Consider the following 14,445-nt stretch of genomic DNA (forward strand, 5'->3'; position numbering starts at 1 on the left):
CATAAATATACAATTCATGTCACTTTTACTTTCAAAGCTTAAAAAAATAAGGTAAACTGTTCAATATAACTGATATTAGGAATAACACTTCCACATGCATACTTTTATTTTCAGTATTCTAGTTATTACATGTAAAAACAAAATGTGTCTCAATAGTATAAAAAAAATCAGACATGAAATGACTCCTTGTAACTTTTTTTAATGTCTTTCTTTACATTTTTCTGCGGCTATACATGTTAGCTTTAAGGCAGTGTTACTGATTAAATACAAGTGAATTACCATACATGGCTTCACACATGTTGACACATTTATTTCTCAGAAGCATGAGAAATGTTGTGGGTTTGCTGTTATTTTAGCATTGATGATTATGGGAGATAATGACCTACTGAGCTTTCCAGGAGGACAAGAGAGGCGACTTCTGGGAAGATCTCCAAGAGATAACAGGTGATGATGTCCACCTTAAGATGTGTGAATCCTAACACAATATCTTGCCTTCATTTTAAAGGTCAAATTATTTTATTTCCTATATGGCACCAGATCATAATAGGCATCATTTAAGATGACCTTTTAGCCTTATGTAATATATCTTATTTACACAACGGCATGTCATTTCTGACTTTACATGGTTCCACACTTACAATTCTCCTTTGTTTTTTACATTGTGACATTGTCCCAGGTCACAATTTTAAAAACTTCTGTTTTCAAAACCACAAAAATGTTCATCATACTGTTTTCATAGATTAAAGTTGCTTTAGAGAAAGTTCTAGAGCAGGGGTCTGCAGCAAAGAGCCATTTCTCTCCTCAGTCCAGCTAAATAAACCGGGTCTAGAGAAACAAATATCAAGAAAAAGACATCTTATAATTTCTGGTATATACTGTATATGTACTGCATTAAATCAATCTGCTGTAATTATTTAAAGAGCAACAATTTTATTCATATTTTTAGTTGTTTTTTTTATGGTGAAAATCATATCACTTTTTCCAAAAAGATGATGGTTGCACTTTCTAATATGGGATGTTAATATTTGTAATACAATTACTCCCTGATAAACACAGATTATGTCTATTTTCAAAATTTTTATTTTATCTTCATTTATTAGTCAAAATTTGTAAGAGCCATTGTGGAAGGCCCAAAGAGCCAGAGCAGGTACCAGACCTCTGCTCCACAGGGAAGGGCAGTCGGTATGTGATACTCAATGAGATGTAAGTTAGCACATAGCCTGCTAATATTGTCAAATTAGAAATAATATTCTTCACAATAACTGTTGTAAGCTGGCCTACTGTTTTATCCGACTCTGAAGAATATCAGTTTTCTCTCTGCCAAATGCTATTATAGCCAAGCGCTGTAAAAGCATTTGGCAGGGGTAAGTTTTATGAAAGTTTTATAAACACAGTTAACCCTTAAATTATTCACATCCATGGGAGATTAAGGTTTTATTCTTTTTTGTAATATTTTACTTATGACTGGAAATGGCATAACTGCTTTGGTGTGACCCTTTTGAATTCCAGAACTGAAAATGACATAAAATGTGTGGAGGGAGCTAAAGTTTAGGGTTATGTCTAAGAGGACTTCCAAACTCAAAGACGTGGAGAGTTTGTGGTTTTATGATGTAAAGGCCTTGCTGCCAAAATGTATTATACAAATAAACTTGACTGACTGATATATCTACAGTAGGTGAGGCTGTTAATGAGGCTGAGACGGCAAAGAAAAGCTGAGTTTAGTGCGTCCTACATGTCGAGCAAAGAGTCTGCGCAGACGCTTTGCTCGACATTAGACCAAAAAGGCATGAGATGATGTGAGATTATAAACAATGACAACAGAATAAAAACATATTGTGTCAGTAATACATAGCGTATAGATTTAACAAAAATTATTACCTAATTGGTCTTAAACACACAAAAAAACATAAGCAGTCCCACTTCAACTCATAATAATTATCATAATCATAATTTTCTGTAATGCTATTTTGATATACAGCACTATTTGGTAATGATATTCAAAAATAACAGACTAAACTTTGTAGTTTTCAAGTGCTTATCACAAAGACAACTGTAGCATTTTTCTGTTCTGTTTCTGAAATATACAAACTGATACATAACACATAATTAACCATGTCGCTCGAAGATTTTCAATCGTTTTTCAAAACCAGCTTTAACCTTTATGAAAGTGAGTAGTGGTGTTCCTTTAGTTTCCAAACCATAACTGTTTGTGATATTCACGAAAAGTATTTGCAGAGAATCGAATTACGGCGCTTTCACTCTTCATCCAAACTGTAGAAATTGGCCCTCATCCACGCAGTTGTGCTACAAAAATATAGTTTCTGCCAATGTTTTGCTTTAACTAGACCACTTCCATTATCCGGTTGGTCTGGGTTGTTATATGAAAGGTGTGTGTGAATACAATCGGTCCTCTACCATGCGACCGCATGTCGACTGCTTCAGATGAAGTACTGGAGAGCTTTTAGTCGTCCCAGTGAGAAAGGAGAAAGTGCAGCAGTTTCAACCAGCTGACCCACAGTGCACTGCAACCAAAGGTGAAGGGTCAAAGCTCTAAGTTAAAAACAAACAAAAAAACACTGGTATTTTCTCTGGCATCTCATTCAGAGGACTATAGACACTAGGAACAATACAACAGAAAAACTTAGCTTTCACAGCGTAGCTTTTCAGAATTTTGATGTCGGTATGTTGCCAATGCCTAGACAGGAAGATGACTTTTGTTTCTTTCCAGCTGTGTTTCAAACCCCAGAGATTTACTACAGACTTTAAGCATTGTTGGACCAAAGTGAAAGCTAACACAGGTTTATTTCTTCTTATTTTTTATGTTTTCAAAAGCATATGGAGTTATGCAATTTTTCAACAAACTTAATTCCGCCAATTTAACAGAATTTCAAAAATCACAAAAACACACACATATATATAACTAGAGGTTAGCCGTCTCTTTGTGACGACAAAAACTGAATTTTTGCTCTTACCCGGATGCAGCCACAATCCATAGCTCTCCTCAAAAATAATGTTTGGGGAAGAAAAGGAGAAGAGGGAGGAGGCAGACAGAGCAGAGAGGGAAAAGAATTGGGGGTGAAGGGGTAGAAAGGCAGAGGGGGTGGGGGTTTGAGGAAAGGATGCAGCCTTGTGAGCCAATTTAAGAAATAACTGCTGATGCATCAGCTATTGACTGTTTGAGCACTCGTGATAACGCTCAAGGCGAAACTGGGAGCGAAATGACAGCATCAACTGCCTGCAATAAAGTGCAGTGCGCCAGACCAAGGGAGCTCTAATTGACAGCTGTCAACCTAATGGGAGCCATGACGGAAGATTCTGGGAGAGGGAGGAAAAGAAACACTGTTTATAAACCATCAGCCACTTATCCTCAAGAAATGGAGGGGAGGGGGGGAGATATGAGGGAGCTCCAGAGCCTCTCTCTCTCTCTCTCTCTCAATGATTGTCGTTTGTCTGCTTTTTCATTCACTTCTACCTTCACTTGCCCATGCCCATAATCTTTTTTACAATCTCATTCCCATTCTGTCTTTTGCAATGATAGAATATTCAACCATGCTAGAGTTCTCCCACTTCATATCTCCTCTCTCTGTCTTTTGGTTCAAAGTGGCAGAGTGGGGCAGGAGCGCTGAAAAAAGCAGAAGAGGGGCATAACAAATCACCATGTCAGTTTGCTGCCTGGGAAAAAACTCACTCTGCACAAAGTAAAGCTGAGAAAAGGACGGATTCTGGCACATCGGGGCAGAATGAACAGAGCGTGTTTTTAGCTAAAGATCTCTATGTAAAGCTATCATTAAATGTAAAGCTTACTAAGTTTCAGTAAGCGACAGATGGAAACCAGAGATGGAGTTGTTTAATTTTTACGATCTGTCTCTAACAATGTTTATTTGAAGTTTGCCACTAGAACAAGCAAAGGTCCAGCTGTTAGTATTAGGTTAAACCACAGGGGTTTAAAAGTTACAGTCACTAAGCTGATAAAAATGTATGTCATATTTCTGTTGCTGTTACAATGTCTTTTCATCAAAAGTTGTCTGCGAGCTGGACGTTGCACTGCCGCTAACTCCACTTGTTGCTTCCTGTTAGCTAACTGAAGAAAGGCTGCTACATTTCCTGCTGGTTTAAATAAAGCAGAAAGTTCACTGGAAATATTTGTAGTCACACAAATAAGAGATTTATTTGATACAAAAGACACACATCTCAGCCCTCTGAAGGCAACACTGTTTCCAGTTATCATGCAGGAGGAAATACTCAGCACACTACGACCGGAGATGAATAATTACCCAGCCTAGCTAATGCTAGCTTGTTAAACTCAATTTACACATAAACTTCCAATTCCAATTCATAGGTCAGAAAAGACATCATACTTTGAGCAAAAAGCATGATATTACTAAACTAATCAACTTTCAATTCATTTCATTATTTTGGTCTAAGGTAGATCTGGAACTGTGGCGTATTAGCCTGGTGTTCTCCATTTTTGGCTCAATGATATTTTTAACCTTGATATTCCAAATACCTAGAGCTGAAAATGATATAAAAATAACTTTTTTTGAGTAGTCGGACCCAGGCTGTGATTTTAAGCCAATGTCGACCTTCATATTGTAAGTTTGTTAACACTGTCTCTATGGCTTAAAATTATTCTAATAATACAGTAGATGTAGTGCTGGACTGCCCAGAGTTTTGTCTTGCCATTTGTAGCCCTAGCACCTATATAAATATATCTTATGAGTAGTATGATATTGAGCCTGAATGTAGTATATTTCTGTCCCATTTAATTCAAAAGTAAAAGCTCAGCAACTAAGCTTTTAGTTTAGTTGCATCTATCTGTAAAATAGATGCAAACGTATAGGTTGCATCTATTGCATCTATTTTACAGGACAATGTGGATTGTTGTGTTAATAATAAACAACAAAGAGATTGGTATTATTTTAGCAGCTGTTCTAGTTTCTGATATTTAGTTTCAAACAAAACCAATTAGATCATGTTTTACATTTTGATTTTCATTTTTTCAGGCTATAAAAGAGTATTTTTCTTTATGGTTATCATAACATTAGAATGCTAAGGAAGTTCTTGTCTACTTTAGACTCACTATCCTTTATAATATTATTTTCTACATATTTAAATACTGAAAAGAACAAATATATGAAGGATTTTATCTCAAGTTATTTTTAATTAAATGAAAACAAATTTAAAAATTTAAAAATACATCACAACTGTTAGTTACTCTGTTACTGTAGCACAAGATCTTGTCATCCATCCTACAAACCCTTGATGTCTATCAAAGTTTTCTAATCAGAATTCAATTACATTAATAAGTCGAAAATCAGTACATTTTATCTTTGTTTAATCAGTATAATAAGTAAGCCTGCAGAAGTCCAAATTATAAAATGATGTGTAAAAAACTGTTTTACAAATGCGCACACATGAAAAAGTCTATTTTTTAGTCAGTTTTCTACTAAATAACAGCATGGCTTAGTGGATTTTATATCAGTTTTTGAAGACATTTTGATTTGAACCCAGACATAAAAGATAACAAACACTGTCTACATCTCAGAACAGTTAATGTCAAAAATAGAACAATGGAGAAGGACTTTTTAACTTATTTATTTATTTTTACACTTTGGAGCAGCTTTGCGTTTTGCAGGCGCCTGGAACACGTCCACTTCGTTAGATACTGCAGCACACGACTTTCTTTTCAGGGATGAGTAACCTCTGAATTTCATTACTCCACGACGGACTTCTGATGCTGTGCTTTAAAGGTCATTTCTTTGAAATATAGAGGAGCGTTAGGGAAACCATGAAAGAAACAAATCATAGCTTGCAACATTTTTTGCATGATTGAAAACTGTATCCTGAAAAGGCTAACTTGTGTTCCAGCTCCAGAGACTGAGTCATTTATATTTAGAAGTGATTTTTTTTTCCCCAGCCAGAAAGGCTAAACTCGAAAGGTACATTTTTGGGGCAAACGTATAGGTTGCATCTATTTTACAGGATGCAGATTCAAGTGCCAGTATTGCATTTTTGCTTAATAACTTCTTCAAATAACAGAAAATTTCAAATTCTGATGTGTTTTAAAAAGCCTCATTTGAATTCATGTTCAACTCTGAAGCAAAGTGCCGCCAGCATCCAATGAGAGTCAAGTTCTACAGCATTTTTCTGGCAAACCAAAAGGATTCCCTGTCCTGTTTCCCTGTTGTTAACATGTTCTGGTTCCTGCCGAACCGGGAGAAGATCCGTCGGACTCCATGTGTGCCAGCGTTCCCGCTCTCCCTCTGCTGAATCTGCGTGAGGGAGTGTATTTAAATGGGCCACTGCATCTCGACTTAGATCCACCGCTAGTGCAACGTTAACACATCAAGCATGATTAATCTCCCGCTCTCATCTACAATCAATCAAACACACTTGTAAATGTACACACACACACACACACGCACACACACCCGCACGCACACACACACAAGTGCACACACTCGGAGGCAGAGAAATCACAGAAATCAGCTGCTTTCCCCCCTTAGCTGCCATCTATCTCCTGTTGGACAGAAGCAAATCTGTCTTGATGTTAATATTTACATAAATCATGCTTAGCCCTTCTGGACACCATGCTGATGATAGGTGTTTCTGGGAAATCAACCTGGGTGAAAAATCTTCTGCATAGGGGGAAGTGTCATTGAGCAGCTAATAATGACCCATGTCAACGTCATCAATCTATGGTGGGCCTGTGCGAGGACGGAAGGCGATGGCGACGTGTGGAGACAATCTATTGCTAAAACATTCTTCATTTGAAAGACCTGTGAAGCCACAGACTCACATGGATAGATGAAAGCAGAGCAGGATTCCTGAAACAGACTGTTCTGGATATTTGATGTTGGAACTTCCTCCACAGTAACAATGATCTGTTTGGTCTCGCTTGGCTTTGAAGCCCAAGGACAAAAGTCCATGGGTGCCTGAGCTTTTTTTTTTTCTCCTGTTCTGTCAGGAGCACTGAAACAATAAATACCCCTCCTCATGAAACGGCGTGTGTGGGAACACATAATGAGTTTCTGTAAGAATCATCGTGACAGAACACAGACCAGTTCAAAGCCAGAACCTGGTCCAACCAGAACCGTACCGGCTCCGCGCAACTGGCACCACTCCAATCCAAACTTAAGCTTCTAGGTCACTAAACTCTGCAACAGGTCAGGACGTCAAGGCCAAGCAAAGGCTACCCAACTGGCTCGATGGAGCAGCAGTATGCAGAAAGTCAGTGAATTGTGCTTGAATTCCAACAGCCCACAAAGTATCAAACCAGACATCTGCAGTGACGATATATTGTACAGCTTAAGGTGTTCTGAGCAGAGCTGCACTGTCAGTGTTGATAACAGCTGGATGGATTCTAACTTACCTTAAAGACCAAACTTAACTTAGTGGCTGCTAGAGCTCGTGGAAAGCTGTGTAAAGTCACTATCATCTCCAGAGACTGTACAGGCTCAGCTTCCGCACGTTTTTCTATTCAATATTCCAGACTTTTTCAACATCAGATTTCTAGATTTTTGTCTTTTTTTATTACTATTATTTCTATTCCATTTTGTAGATTTGAATACAAAACATTTGGGTTGAAAATATTCAAACGATTGTTGGCTTTGATGGCTCTGAATTTGGCGCAACTCCTGCATTACAGCACTGTTTACGATCGTTTCTCATGAATTCTGATCAACCGGTAAAAAAAACAAAATGTATTTTAAATACTCTGGCTCTTTTCTGGCATCTTAAATCACAATTACCATAAGAATTTTAAACTAAACATGACCATGTTTAGTTTAAAATCATGATCATGAGTGAACTAGAGGTCAGAAATTGTGAAATTTATGATTTCTCTTGAAGAACCCACAGATAAAACATACTAACTTCAAAATTTTAAAACCAAAATAAATGACGTTGCACAGTGCCAAATCAAATCTAAACAATATTTGTCTATAAATCCAGATTTTTTGTTTAAAAAATGTAACAATTGATAAAGTATAGATTATTATTATTTTTACCTTATTCAATTCTTTTTTCAGACTTCTTAAGATCGGGTAGAAAGCCCCAACCTTCACCTTTGTCGGAGGGGGCAGAGTTACGGCCCAGATGAGGGCGACGGAAAGATGCAGTTGATTACATGGAGGCATGGAGTACACTTAATTGGTGAGCGTGACAAGTGTGCTGAGCCTGTCATCTCCAATCATTAGGCCTGTCGGAGAACCATCAGACACTCGGCTAATTAGGAGAACGCTAATAAAGCTGGCAAAACAACTTCTCTGTTTAGCTGGCTGGGCATGCTGCGACACCTGGGCAGGAAGTGTGTGTGTGGGTGTGTGTGTATGTGTGTGTGTGTGTGTGTGTGGTGGTGAGGAGGTCCAGCACACCACAAATCCAAAAACCCGAACACCTCTCACATGAACAAGCAGGACAGTGAAAACTCTAAACAAACAAAAAAGAAAATCCTAATCAAGACCTATCATTTGCATTCCTTTTCTAACTGTTGCCATTACTGAAGCGCAATCAGTTTGTCATCACTTCTTTGTGCGCCACAAGCTTACAGCTTGCAGCTTTGCAGCTGGGGTGAGGGAGAAGACCGAGAGAAAAAGAAAGAGAGAGAGAGAGAGAGAGAGAGAGAGAGAGAGAGAGAGATGAGGAGCAGAGAAGAAAGGAAGGCTTGGAATGAAACTCCTCCTTTAGCCTCATGTTCCCTTATTTGCTCATTAAAGAAATCCTCTCATTTTCTGCCACTACACTGCAGCAGTCCTCCTGCTGCACATCCATCCATCCATCCATCCATCCATCCATCCATCCATCCATCCATCCATCCATCCATCCATCCATCCATCCATCCATCCATCCATCCATCCATCCATCCATCCATCCATCCATCCATCCATCCATCCATCCATCCATCCCTTCACCCCCACCCACTGTGTCCATTAGGACTAAAGCATTTTGATCAAGCAAGTCTCCAGACTGACAATAAGACTCCCTCAGTGTGTGTGTGTGTGTGTGTGTGTGTGTGTGTGTGTGTGTCTCCGTGCTAACGTCTGATTGACCATTAGGGCCGTTGATGAATGTGGCTGTCAGAGGGCAGACAATTAAATCAAATATGAAACAAAGTCTCTGTGACGGCTCCTCTGATGGAGCAAAAGCAGTCCTGCTCTTTCCACTGACGCTAATAGTTGGGTTTTAGTAGCAGTCTGAGTGCTCATCAGCGTGTAGCGGCCTACATAGCACAGGACTGCGGGGCACACATAATGTAGAGAAAAATAAAACTAAATAATAATAAAACAAAGATGTGCTGAATTGAAGCGACTGACTGGACCCGAGAAGGCCCTGTTTGTCCAGCCGGGCTGAGTTCACCAAGGGACAGGGAGGAGCGAAGGCTGATTTATTAACACTTATTGGGCAGGAACAGATCAAAGGCACAGACAGATGACAGGCGATCAATCAGACATCAAGGCAAAGGTGGCAATTGGTCCATTAAAGGCCTCCACCTCCCCCAACCTCCAACCTGTTTACTCTCCCAGCCCCCAGGGCGGGAAATAATCTTTACTGGATCAAAAAAAAAAACATTACTTTCTCGGAAGCGAAAGAGAGGAACACGTAGATGCTGAAATATCAGTGTGATTTTAGATTAAATTAGCAATTAAGAAAATAAAATATGGTAAAATATTTCTAAAGGATTTTATGACCTTAAAATATAGTAAAATTTTTTATGTTTAAAATAACAAATAAAAAAAGTACATTTTCATTCAAAGAAAACAAAAATAGACACAGTTTTGAACAATAACTATCATCTTAAAAGAAATCCAAGAATCAAAGAAGTGTGTTTACGTTGAGCCGAGGGATCGAGCGAACCTCTACTGTGGAGCCTTCATCACTAAGTCAATATCTACAAGCAGAAAAACCCAAAACTGTGAATGATTCCAACTTTCTGTGGGAAAAGAGAGAGAGGTGGAGGAAAAACAAGAAAACCGCTCTGAAAAAAACTTCCATCACACTGGGACTTTGGAAAGGACACATGCTCCCAGGTGACCTGTGACCTTTTAGGAGAAGCAGTGGGATGGTTGCTCTATAATTAACAGTTCTCTCAAATATAAACAAGCCATAATTTCTGAATGTTAAAATGGAAAAAAAGCAAGCATCTGTTTGTTCAAACTGTTTCCTTAAAACATAATGAACTATAAAAAAATTGAAAAAAAAAACGTCCGCGTGCAGCATCAGGTGACATTCCGAGCCTCACCTCGTCCAATTAACAGTTTCTCACCAAAAAGAGCGAAAATGCGTAATGTTTTAATACTTTTGCGTATCGGTGTAGTTTTAGCAGGTCTGAGCAGCGTTTTTAAAAAATACTAAAAGAGAATTGATTTTTTTTTTTCTTTTCATTTTTTGTTGTTATAGAATCTTGCTAAGCTACTCACAGTTGTTTAAATATCAACAAATAAATTAATGAATAAATACATGAAAGAAGGTGAACCCCAGAGCTGGGGAGGTGGGGGGCAGAATGGGTGAGTGTGCGGGGGGGGAGGGGGGGGGGGTAATAGTTGTAAAACATGCCAAACAAAAGCCAGCACGTACCTGCGGCGCGCCGGGGCGCCTGCTGCTTCCTCCGCGGCATGTTGGCTTCGGGGGCCCGGCAGGGAAGTCGTCTCTGGCCACGGTGAAACGAGGCTGCGGGGAGGTGGTGGAGTGTGTGAGTGTGTGTGTGGGTGTGTGTGTGTGTTGGAGGGGTGGGGGACGGGGGGGTTATCCGAGGGAGCTTTGATCCAGTGTTTCTCCCCGCTTGGCTGCGCTCTCACGGCTCCCACATAGATCGAGGTGGGAGTGTGTTTTGAAGGTAGAGGAACAGGCGCAGTTTTCGAGAAATAAAGAAGAAGGAGAAAAAAAAAAACAGGATGAGGAAAGAGCGCCCCAGCAGCGGCAGCAGGAGCTCCGCGTGGCGGTCGCTCGGTCGCGCTGCCTCCCCCCCGCCGCCGCCTCGCTCTGCTCCGGCTCCGATGGACCTGACGGAGCGGCGGATCCTCCGGCGGTAGGAAGAGAGAAAAACGGCGCTGTGTCTCCCTGCGATCCTCCGGGTTTACTCTGTATCGGAGGCGGCAACAGGCGAGCTGGAGGGGATAAAAAACAACAGATGATTGCGTCAGTCAAGAGTCCGCAAACAAGAGAAGCTCCACACATCAAGCGCTGACACAACTGAAACCCTGCGCCGCTCCGCCGCTGATAGGCAGTTCTCCGTCTCTCACTCCCCTCTGCCTCTACCTAGTAGGCTCTACCCCTCTCACTCTCTTTCTGACATCTCCTGTCTTATTCTAGCCTCCGATTTATCCCTGAAGCCCCCCGGCCCCCTCCCTTCCTCGGACATTCACACCGGACACAAGAATACAGTTTTATTCACCAAAAACACACCGATGGCTGACCAGCCTGAGCCGCGATTCTGTTGAAGAAGACATTTCTAGTCTCATTGGGGAAATGAAGCTTAAATAAATCTTTTTTTTTCTTTTTTTTTTTAAAGAAAATATAACGGAGATCCACACTTACTTCACAGTCTGATCCTCTGATTCACCGTCCATAGGTTTTCTCAGGTACAGTCAGAGTCAACAGCTGAAACATGCCTGAGAGCAGCTCGTACACATCCATTCATTCAGAAAAAAATAATAATAATAATAATAAAAGGAGCCACGTGAAGCTTTTTTTCCTGTTTCAGAGGACAGAGGTGGAGGCTGCTCCGCGATTTTGTCCGAAAGCGCTTTGAAACATCTGCTGAGGGGCAAGTCATTCAGTCAGCATGGGCGCGCGCGCTCTTCACAACAACGTGTGTCTGTGCGCACGCGCGTGCGTGAGTGAGTGCGCGGATCGATGAGATACGCGCTTGATTGGGTCTCCCTTGTTTGTAATAATGTACATGAGAAGGAGGAGGCGGCGGAGGAGGACCAGGCTGCTTCCAGGCAGCGCACGGATCAGCCGAGCGTCGGCGCCGCGCTGTCAGGCACTTCCCCGGCTGCCGGTGATGATTTCCTTTCCTTTCCTTTTCTTTTCTTTAGTTTTCTCTCCGTCTCTGCTTTTTTTTTCTTCTTCTTCCTCCTCTACGTAGAGATGAGTTGTTTAGATCAGACTCAGACGCGTCTCCCGCAGCGGCGCGCTGAGCTCTCAAAAGGCGCAAAACCTTTTCCGACTTTAGTGCAACTTAGTAAACTTACTTCCTTTTTTATTTGTCATAATAGATATTTAGAAGAAAGTTCAAAACTTTTGTTAGTTCAGTTTTATACAGTTGAGTGCTTTTTTTCCTTATTGAGGAAGAAAAGTTTTTTTTTTTTCTTTTTTTTTGGAGTGAGGCAGAAATCTTCTCCTGTGTTTTTAGGCGGCGGTCTCCGGATCAGTGGATGTAAGGTTTTTGTGGAGAAAACAGAAGATCAAGGAAGGTAAGGGTGAGTTGCCAGAGGCTGTCTCTCCCCCCCTCTTCACTCCCTCACTCTTTTCTCGCCCTCACCCTCTTCTCTTCCCGTCTTCCTCTGAGCCAGATGTGCTGCTGCACCTTCTCATTTTTTTTTTGTCAATAGAAAGAAAAAAAGCAAAACAAGCGCTTTTCGTAAAATCCTCCAGGTTTTGCGCATCAAACTGAAGCAGTCCCTCCGCTGCGATCATCAACCTCCGTCAGCAGAACGACGTTGTTTCCGCTCGCGATCTCTCCGCGACTGTGCGCGCCGCTCCGCCGCCGCCTGCCGTTAGATCCGCCCAAGCATCTGTCCGTCTTTCCATTGGTGCATCCATCAGTGTCACACACACAGAGGGAAACACACACACACACACGCACACACACACACACACACGCACGCACACACACACACACGATACTACAGCACCCCTCCCAGAGGATAGCGTGCCATTCATGAACAACTCGCACGCGCTCTCATCCTCTCATCCGCTCCTTCAGCCCGCTGTTTGTTTATGATGTTAGATGATCGTTTGAATCATTTTGCACAACTAAAAACAGGATGAGAACAACAAACGACGAGGCATCATTAATAACTAATAAAGTTATTTCAATAATGTCAAAATAAGAGCCAGGAATGACCAAAAAAAAATGGTGTTAGAAAGTGCGCTTTTCATCACTAACTATCCTCCCAAAATTGTCTTGCTTGAAATTAAATGATTAAAAAAACATTTATTCCCAGTTACTAAATACAAAAAGTAGTTGTGAAATACTTGTTCAACTCCCCAAAACAAGCATTTGTTGCACCACATTTTAAAACATGCTGGTGTTTTGTTTATTTGATCTTTTTATGTGAGACGTTTGGAGAGACTTATTTGAATTGCCTGAGTGTGTTTTCCTTTCCTTGTTGGGAACGTAAAGAATTGACCCCAGAGGAGGAAAGGGTGGGGGGGTCGGGGGTGGTGGGGGGTGGAGGAACACCCCAGTAAACTGTCACCAAATAATCACCTCGCATTTCTTGACAGTGGAATTGTTAGAATCGGCTCCATGTTGGGGTTTCTCTCCACAGGTCGCCAAAAAATAAGTAAATAAATAAAAAAATTAATAAAAAAAAAACTTATTGCCAAAACCAATATGTTAGAACTCCTGAAGCCACAGCGGTGTAGAGGAAATGTAAAGATGCTTCGCTCAAGTCAAACTTTTTGTTAAATAGCGGTAGAAAATGTGTCTAAATCTGTCTTTCGTCGAAAACAACGTTAACTTGTGTCTGAAATGTTCTGTTGGTCAACTTTGGACAGGAAAAATCATGTTTTCAACATATTTTTGTGGGGAAAAATAAAGAAAAGTCAAATAGTCATAAAAAGGCGTTTTGGCAGTTGAGGTATTTGGAGAAATTCTTCTTAGCTGTCTGTTCGTTCTCACTTCAGTTATTTTGATTGTATTAGAAATAATCATAACAAAAATATATTTAAACTTAAGCTATTAGGGCAGCAGTTTTAATGTGTGTGTTTGTGTGTGTCGTGGGAACGTTTCATGAAAATGGGCCTAGTTAAAGCACACAGTTGACCTGTGAAGCCCAACAAACGCCGTTAGGATGTATTCCACAGAGGAAAGGCAACTGGACCGCCTCATAAAAACTTCCCGAACAGACTGTGATGTCTTGCACGCACCCGGATCTAACGTGAACTCTTCAGCTGTGGTTCCAGCGCTTATTACAACTTTCTTCCATCATTCATCCTCAGTATCACCGACCTGACCGGGATTACTTTTATTGCTGCCAAATAAGCTGAATTGTATTCCTCCCCTCCCGCTCCTGCTATTCGAGAGGTGAAACTACTTCAAAGAAGCCCAGCCCTGGTGTTTGGAGTTTCACTGTAGGATTTGGTGCTGCGTTCACTCTCTCTCTCCCTCTCTCTCTTTTATTGTATGGTTATTTGTAATAAATGCGAGCAGCACAAAATGTAACCATTTAACGGGTGTGTGCTTGTTATGCGCTCTGAGGAAACTCCTGCGCCGCA

The 14,445-nt window shown here is 40.8% G+C and overlaps 1 protein-coding gene and 1 long non-coding RNA gene across 4 annotated transcripts in view; one reads left to right on the top strand and one right to left on the bottom strand.

Annotated features, from left to right (window-relative positions):
* Positions 1–14,445, bottom strand: part of tshz3b (teashirt zinc finger homeobox 3b) — a 54,821-nt gene that overhangs the window by 33,360 nt on the left and 7,016 nt on the right. Inside the window, exons 1-2 of one of the 2 annotated variants that reach the window (XM_081604913.1) lie at positions 11,536–13,370; positions 10,576–11,105 (exon numbers count right to left, since the gene is read on the bottom strand). In XM_081604913.1, the coding sequence (XP_081461039.1) occupies positions 10,576–10,615 (40 nt within the window). In that variant the 5' untranslated portion in view covers positions 10,616–11,105; positions 11,536–13,370. Of the gene's footprint in view, positions 1–10,575; positions 11,106–11,535; positions 13,371–14,445 lie in introns of those variants that run through there. The other variant, XM_081604914.1, reaches the window with a different exon arrangement.
* LOC103462250 (uncharacterized) overlaps positions 11,913–14,445 on the top strand; it is a 26,809-nt gene continuing 24,276 nt past the window's right edge. The window contains exons 1-2 of one of the 2 annotated variants that reach the window (XR_001776474.2): positions 11,913–12,001; positions 12,356–12,422. This is a non-coding gene — a long non-coding RNA (uncharacterized LOC103462250). The remainder of the gene's footprint in view (positions 12,002–12,355; positions 12,423–14,445) is intronic. The other variant, XR_533310.3, reaches the window with a different exon arrangement.

Source organism: Poecilia reticulata, chromosome 3 (assembly GCF_904066995.2).
Source record: "Poecilia reticulata chromosome 3, P_reticulata-male-v2, whole genome shotgun sequence".
Taxonomy (NCBI): domain Eukaryota; kingdom Metazoa; phylum Chordata; class Actinopteri; order Cyprinodontiformes; family Poeciliidae; genus Poecilia; species Poecilia reticulata.